The sequence below is a fragment of the Didymella exigua genome, assembly GCF_010094145.1.
Source record: "Didymella exigua CBS 183.55 unplaced genomic scaffold M421scaffold_7, whole genome shotgun sequence".
In the NCBI taxonomy this organism is placed as follows: domain Eukaryota; kingdom Fungi; phylum Ascomycota; class Dothideomycetes; order Pleosporales; family Didymellaceae; genus Didymella; species Didymella exigua.
In genome coordinates, this window is record NW_022984781.1 from 1,084,021 (window position 1) to 1,092,801 (window position 8,781).

General features: G+C 44.4%; 1 protein-coding gene across 1 annotated transcript; it reads left to right on the top strand.

Annotated features, from left to right (window-relative positions):
- Positions 1 to 13: 13 nt before the first annotated feature.
- On the top strand, positions 14 to 310 carry M421DRAFT_3304 (uncharacterized protein; the record flags this gene model as incomplete). The annotated part of the gene is made up of 2 exons (XM_033589377.1): positions 14 to 53; positions 96 to 310. The coding sequence occupies 2 exons, from the start codon at positions 14 to 16 to the stop codon at positions 308 to 310; spliced, it is 255 nt and encodes an 84-aa protein (XP_033451302.1).
- Positions 311 to 8,781: the final 8,471 nt, after the last annotated feature.

Sequence of the window (8,781 nt, forward strand, 5' to 3'; positions counted from 1 at the left end):
AGGTGCTGAGGGCATGAAACTGATCAGGAAGCCACACCTAGTCATGGTCTCTAGTATCCCACTCAACACGCCTATTAAGAACTTAAAATGCGCAGAGAACGAAGAGTGGATTGCCCAAGCCTACTCCCGTAACCCAGGTATCAGGATCGAAAGGGTAGCGTGGCTCTACTCCAATAAGAACCTGAAATCCAGACGGGACGGGGGCAAGCAGACGAAGGGATCCCTGCTCATGAACGTTGGGACGGAAGAGAACCAGAGGAAGCTGGTCAAGTCTGGCTTCCTGATGGGGGCTGAGTGGCACCCAGCTTAGCTCTGGGACATCTCCCTCACAGATGGACAGTGCTTCAAGTGCTGGAAATGGGGCCACACCCAGTCTGTCTGCAACGCCACCAAGGAGGCGTGTGGGCACTGTGCTAGAGACCACGCCACTAGGAGCTGCAAGAGCACCAATGAGTTGAAAGCTAGCTGTGCGTGTTGCAAGCAGAAGGGACACAAGGCCTAGATGTCACGCTAATGCAGGGCCTACTAAATATTTTAGACCACGAACAAAGAGACTAAACAGAGGCTACAGTAGCAGACGCTCTAGATCTAGTCTAACTAGGGACAAGGGTTCTTAGGACTAACTATTAGCCTTAGCAGCTCTACGCTGGCTAGTAGAGCTAGCTTAGCAAGAGGAGATGAAGTGGAATGGACAACTGTTCCAGTTGCTGGGGGAAACAAGAGGAGAGCAGCAGTTGGTCGCCCCACCCACATAAGCAGGGCCGCCAGCGCCCTAGGGCAACAGCGGATATTCACATTCCGTCAAGAAACTGGAGACAACAACACGCTAGCTGAGGAAGCCGTTCGATCCACCTAATGAGAGGACTGGGCATCATCCAATATAACTGCGGAAATGCGAATGGAGGAGCAGCAAGGCCACTCCTAGACTTAGTCATCCCGGCGTCGTTCCTGGTCATTGCAATCCAGGAACCCATAATTGGAAGCTCAACAGGTGGGCACACATACTGCCCTAAGAACTACTAACTAAGCCACCCCCTACGCTAGGGGATGAAGGTGGTATTCCTTATATACAACTAAATACTACTTACTAAAGTTAAGAGCATGTTAGCTACTAACCTTACTAAGGGAATCTAAGTCCGCACGCAAGGCTAGTGGACCTACATCATTAACGTTTACAGCCCGCCTATAATACTAGGCTGGGAAGCCACACACACCATCAAAGCATGGCTGGCAATCAGGAACGCCATCCAGGACGCTCTGCCCAACGCTGCAACTCTAATTATTAGAGACTTTAATGCCCACCACCTAGAATAGTCAGGGAGGAATACACCAGGAGAACTGCAGGCAGAACAGCTCCGTGCTAACATGGCTAGTTAGGGATTCTAGCTCCTAAACAAACTAGGGGTACTAACCTAGAGAAGAGGACCCCTCTAATTAGTTATAGACCTAGGGTTTGCTACAAGGGTTGTAGCAGACAGAGTCACAACCTACTAACTAAGAGAGGACTAGGCTGTCACAAGGGACCACGTCCTAATTAAGATCTAGATAGACACAAGCCCTATAGCCAGGAAGGAAAGCAAGCAGTTCGCCCTTGCAAAGGCTGACTGGGACAGGATTAAAGATACTGTGAACTAAGGCGACTAGACCCAGGCGACAGGAGGAGAGGCTATTATAGGCCTTATTAAACAAGTTAAGGAGGCACTGACTAAACACTGCCCTACAAAGAAGACCTGCAACAGAGCGAGGCCTGATTAGTCACCTAAAGCAGCCACAATACTTGACGAGGTAAAGAGGGCTAGACAACTAGCACAACAGGACCACACAGGAGACAGTAAAAGGGCGTGGAAAGCCCTCTGTAACAGACTAAAGAGAGTCCTGCAGTCAAACGCCAGAGCACATTAGAGAAAAGTAGTAGCAGACCTCACCAACAACAAAAACTTAGACAACGCCCTAAACAAGGGTCTGTGGAACCTATCTAAGTAGAGCTAGAAAGTTAAGAGCAGGGGCGAGGGGACAGCAAACGTCCCACTACTCTAGAGGTTAGCAGAAAGCGAACTCAAAGCCTCAAACAAGGAGAAGGCTAGGATCCTAGGGGAGCACTTCTTCCTAGCCAGCGGGGCGGCGGACCTGTCAGACATCAACCCCATCACAGAGTACCCACGCTTCCACCTAGCGCCAGAGATATCCCTAGACAAATTAAAGGAGGTCATCTCCTCACTACCTAATAACAAGGCACTAGGACCTAACTAGATATAGAATAAAGTATAGAAAACTCTTAAGGAGGATATTGCAGACAGAGCCTCTGCAGCAATCTCCTAGGTGCTGAAGGATAGCAAGGTACCTATGCACCTTAAGGAATCTACAACTGTCGTACTACGCAAGGAGAAGAAAAAGGACTACTCCCTGCCAGGGAGCTACTGCCCTATTGCATTAGAAAACACAATAGCCAAAATTATAGAAAAGATTGTCGCCAACAAGATCACGAACGCGATGGAGGACAAGGAACTCACGCCATGGAATCAAATGGGAGCCCACAGGAAGAGGTCCACACTCACAGCCGTAGAACTCCTCACGGGCACAGTCACTACGGCATGGGGGGCAGGTCAGCCAGTAGTCTTAGTGCTCACACTCGACCTGGCCAGAGCATTCAACAACGTAGCTCATGATCACCTCACATAGGTACTCCGACGTAAAGGCTTCCCTAAGTAGATAGTTGTATATGTGGAGGCCTTTCTTAAAAACAGACAGACAAAGATTAGCTTTAACAACTACAGCAGCCCATAGATAGAGACGAACACTAGTATACCACAGGGATCCCCCCTGTCGCCTGTGCTGTTCCTACTCTTTATCTCTAACCTACTAGAGGACCTAAGCAAAGTCCAGGACAAGTGCCTAGGCTTTGGCTTTGTGGACAACACAAACATTATAGTATAGGGACTATCTGCAGCAGACAACTGTAGGAGACTTACAAACGCCCACACGTGATGCAAACAGTGGGCATCTAGATTTAGAGTAAGGTTTGCCCCTAAGAAATACTAGCTTATGCACTTTACTAGGCAGCAGAACAAGGGAGATAACCTCCTCTCTATAGTAATAGTAGGAGACTAGCTAGCTAAGATTGTTACAATAATAAGGGTACTTAGAGTATAGATAGACCTAAAGCTCTTGTGGAAAACACACATCTAGAAGGTAGTAATAAAAGGAGAGATGGCGTTCTACGCTATGTCTAGGATTATAGCATTGTTATAGGGCCTGTTAGTCTGCAAGTCACAATTGGTATACACAGCAGTGGCACGTCTAATCATGGTATATAGATCCTAGATATAGTTAATAGGGCAGGGAGGCAAAGGCATAGACAAGGCAAAGATTCGCAAGCTAGCGGTGGTCTAGAACAAGTGTCTGAGGCGGACGCTAGGGGCCTATAAGAGAATACTAGTGGCTGCAATTAAGAAAGAGAGCAGAACGCCGCCACTATCCCTGTACATACAGGTGGTGACCCTCTAAAGGGCAGTCATAACAACAAATTACCTAGTCACAAAGAGGATTAAAGAGACACTTAACAAAGTATAGGCCTTAGCCACTACAGGTAGACAAGCAGCAAGACGGGGCAGGCCGGCGAGGATCCTCACTCAGCCACAAACTAACATAGAGGGCGCCTGCCAAATAGGGAGAAAACTTATTAACAAACAAATAGCGCGTAGGCAGGCTAAGGCTGCCACTACAGGTCCAAGGAACAAGCCTAACAGAAGGCAGATACAGTCAAGGAGCACGATTAAGGAGATTGCCATGGACCTCACAGACAGATGGAGGAGGAGATGGGAGCTTCAGGCAGCAAAACCTCACAGGTCGGCGCCTACGTGGAAGGAGAGCTGGGATTTCCAGCCACTGCATCTATATGACGGCGTTCCCAAACACGTAGCTACAGCAATTGTGTTGCTACGCACAGAGGTCCTCGGGCTCAAGGCGTGGCTAGCACGAATTGGGGTACTGGGCACCAACCCTGACTGCACGTGCGGACACCCTAGGCAGACTCTCAGCCACGTCCTCTTGTTCTGCCCAGACTAGAGGGAGGCGAGGCTTAAGCTGATGGAAAGGGCGGGCACAATGGATCTCCCACGAATTCTGATAAACTAGGAGAAGGTTGCAGCAGCAGGCAGGTGGCTGTTGGACACAGGACTGCTAGAGCAGTTTCAAGTGGCGCTAGAGGTAGAACAGACTAACACTAGGGGGTGGTCCCTATTTACAGCTATAGGCTAACACCCACACAAGCCCTTCTGCTCCCCTACTATAGGGCAGCACAGACAGGTACTAGACAGGACTATAACAGAAGGCAACAGACACAGACGAGGTGGGGGTTTTTAGCTCTAATAGAGCATGTTGGCCCTAATCACGAAAGCGAGTACATAGTGTTCATAGACCTAAAAGGGAACCAGGCAGCACTCTAAATTGAAATCTTACTTACTTACTTACTAATTTCTATAATTAACACTCTTAATTAGCTTACTAAAGGCGCAGAGCTAATAGCGCATTCACTAGTTTTAGTGTGTAACTAGGTTGCTAACCTACATCGGGAAAAGTTTTTCCGTTGTCGAAATCAGGAAATCGTGGCATTGTACTGTGGGCAACAGTAGGACTTGTAGGCCTACAACAGTCATTCAATGTGCATTCAATGTCTAGCCAATTTTGAGCTAACAGCTCCAACAGTCCTAACAGCTGCAATGGCCACAACAACTCCTAATCCTGCTACAATAGTAGCTCTGCTTAATAAACTAACGTAGATTATCACCAAGCCGGCCATATCACCAAACCGGCCACTTTCTCTTAGCACGACCACCTTTTACCCTAACACAACATGCCTCAACAACAACAACTTTAGAATACTACTAGAGAAGGTAGAGTTATCCTTACTATCTAGGCCTTCTACACTAGCTAATTTTGTAGTATCTGCAGCGCTGCTAGAGCGTTGAACATACCTTATTAGTAGGTCTCTAATTACCTTTGCAATATCACGTTTTAACTAGACATACGTGCTAATTGCTAGAAACTTACTATACTAGAGGAGCAGACAATTATCTAGTGTTGCAGCCAAAATAGAGGCAAAATGTACATACATTTGCACCCCTGAATTGGCTGGTAAATAGGCATGATATCTGCTGCGACACACCCCCTCACGTCTAACCAGGACCGCATGATTGGAGGTGACACAACGCAGCAGAATGCCTAATGTGCTGAGTAGGTGAATCCTTCTTCGTGATGCTCTACACTATGCTCCAGATAGTAGCCCTAGTTAAGCAGGTACTATGCTAAGGCTCGGCTATGGTCACCTATGGAACACGAAAATCCATTCAACCTTTGCTTGCGCAGCTTCAGCGTCCGGGCTTATAACTGTTGCAGCCAAAATAGAGGCAAAATGTACATACATTTGCACCCCTGAATTGGCTGGTAAATAGGCATGATATCTGCTGCGCCATCTAGTATATACTTAACCTTAATTCGCGAGTATTTGCGCCCCAGCTATGTGAGGTGGCAGATATGGCTGATAAGATACTTAGTGTGCGTGGTGAAGAGCATGTTAGCAAACTATAGGCTAGCAGGCTTGTGACGCGTTTAGACAAGCTTAAAATAGCGTTTAATTAAGCTAAGGATAGACAGAGGATACTATAGGAAGATCCTAAGATAATTAGCACGTAGTTTAAGCTAGTAGAGGATACTTAAGTTAAGTATAGTGTTTATAATAATAATATACATAACTTTAATAAAACTAGGTTCTAGATAGGCATTGCTTTGTCTTTAAAGGTTGTAACAGGCTTAGAGAGACGTGCTTAGCCAGAGCTTGTTCAGCCAGGTGATCGCGAGTGGGTTACCGTTATCCAGAGCATCTGCGCTGCTAGGTATGCAACCCTACCTTTCATCATCTACAAAGGACGCGTCCACATCTCTGCCTGGTATAAGGAGATAGATATACCCTATAATTAGAAGCTCTTAGTCTCTAAGAATAGTTAGACAAATAACATACTTAGCCTTAAGTAGTTAAAGTACTTTAACACACATATAAAGACGCGTTAGGTAGGAGTATATAGGTTGCTTATCTTAGATAGCTATAAGAGCTATCTTAACTAGGAGTTTAAGGACTATTACCTAGAGAACTAAATTCTTACTCTCTATATACTACCTTACTTATTGTATATCCTCTAGCTACTTAATGTAGTCTATTTCTTGCTATTAAAGCGCAAGTACTCCTAACGTATTTAAGACTTAGTATACTAATATATCTTCTATATTAATAAGGAAGGCTTCCTACTAGCCTTTAGGGATATATTCCTTAATATATTTATAAAGGTTAACTACTAAAAGGCCTTTAAGGTATTAGGGCTTATTCCTACTAATATATAGGTAGTATTAGATTACCTTAAAGTGCAGCTGCATACCCTACTAGCAGTACCTCTACCTAAAACACTATAGTAATCTAAGACACTAAGCAATACACACAAGTTTAGGTCTTAATCTAAGCTTGTAAGTAACTCCTTCTAACAATTACTAAGTATAGCGCAAGAGGGGTTCTTAAAGCTTGTAAAAGGGGCTAAAGAGATACTATATAAAAACATCCTTATTAAGGCCCGCGTATAAGAGCTTAAAGAGCAATTAGTAGTAATAACTAAGAGAAAATCGCGTAAGAGAAAGTAGATTTAGCATAGTGGCACACTTAAGTATGGCCCAGCAGCATCGCAGGTAGCTGCTGAGGCGTGTGTAGCAGCTCAGCCATCTAAGAAGACTTAGGGTAGAGGTGGTTAACTAGGAGCTTAGTTAACTGTTTAGCGCTGTAGGAACTGTAGCAAAACTAGACACAACGCACAAATGTGCTAGGAGGGTATAGAAACATCTTCTAAATCTAATACAAGCACACAGTATACTAGGTCACTATTTAATAGCAAGTAGTTATAGTTGTAGTAACTTGTGTTAGTTGTGCTAAGAGAAAATTGCCAGTTTAGTGATATGGCTGGCTTGGTGATAATCTACGTTATACTTTTATTATAATAATATACTACTTAGTGTCCTCTTTAAAATAGGTTATTAAACAACATTATAGGCCTATTAATAGAATAGTTATTAAGCGTGGAAGGTTTTAAGCTTAATATTCCTTGCTAAGACACTAAGTTAAGATTCTTTGCTAGGGCTCTAGCAGCCTAAATGTTAGAAAATACAAGAATATTATTCAAGAATAGTAGGTAAACTAAGAATTCTACACCTAGGCCTGCCTATTCTGCAGTGTGTGCTTGTTAGCAGGTGCTTTGTTGTGTGTTGTTGCAGCTGCTACGTCGTGTGCTGTTGCAGCTGCAGCTGATACATTGTGTGCTGGCGCAGCTGCAGCTGCCATAGTGTGCTGTCGAAACTTCAAAACACAAACCTTTAACAAACAAACCTTTAACACTCTATAACTTGCGTTGTAGTAGGCCTACAATAAATTTTTTTTGCTTATTTAAAAGCTATAATTTCGCTCTATTTATGCATGAAATTTTGTAATTTTTGAATATTTAATACTAGTGCTAGCAGAACTAAGGGTAGCTATGCAACAATATTGCAACGTTATTTTAAGTTTATTAAATATAGGCACTTAGTGTTTTAGCTGTTAGTAATATTAGCGCGAAATTAGGGCTGTTAGGCGCAAATTAGGGCCGTTACGGCCGTTAAACAGCTGTTGCACGACTATGCCACGACTGTCAGCAACAGCCAGTCTGGGCCGGATTTCGAAAAATTTTTCCCGATGTACAGGCAGCTAATAAGGCTGCCACACGTTGTAAATTACATAAAAGGAAGCAATTATAGCAAGAGGGGACTCTAGTCTTTGCTAAGGGAGTGCAGCTACTAACTACTCTAAAGGAGTTTAAGGCCTATAGTGATAGGAAGAAGGCAAAGAAGAGGTCGCGTGTTGATAGGAGCACTTAGTCTCTAAGGCGCTGTGGCACATGTAGCAAGATAGGGCACAACGCGCGAACATGCAGTAAAGATACACAGAGTACTACAGACTAGTTTAGTATAACGTGTTTCACAAGCGAGCGCCGCACCCAAGCGAGCGCCGCACTCTCGCTGCCAGAACGCCGGCGCAACAACAGCGCGTAATTTCTCAACCACAACAAGCTCTTACACTCTATACTAAAGCTAATGTACAGCTTGCTATATCTAATATCTTAAGAAACTAAATTTAAAGTATCTAACGCGCTAAGAAAGTCTACAAAGTGCCTAAATAAATAATCTAACACTAACGTGATAGAACACGCTCTTAACACAACTGTAAGCTAAATACAAAGTGCCTTACAAAGCTAGAAGAGGAGGCAGTTGTACTATGTATACTTAAGGAGTCTGCGCGTGGCCTACCCTCCTTAAAGGCAGACGTACAAGATATGGCAGATAAACTGCTAAGAGAGCGTGGCGCAAAGCCTGTTGGCAAGAACTGGGTTGACAACTTAGTAAAGCGTACACCAGAGCTCTAGAAGCGGTGGACCCGCCTATACGATCGCCAGCGGGCTGCCTGCGAGGACCTAGCAGTTATCTAGCCCTAGTTCACGCTTGTTCAGTCTATAAAGGCAAAGTATAGTATTATAGACAAGGATGTGTACAACTTTAATAAGTATAGCTTCCTAATAGGCAAGATCTTGTTATAGCTAGTAGTAATAGGCTTAGAGAAGCCTAGGAAGTAGAAGAAGATCTAACCTAGTAATTATAAGTAGGTTACCCTAGTATAAGGTTGTAAAGAAAGTAGGGGAAGGACTAGACTACTTTCTT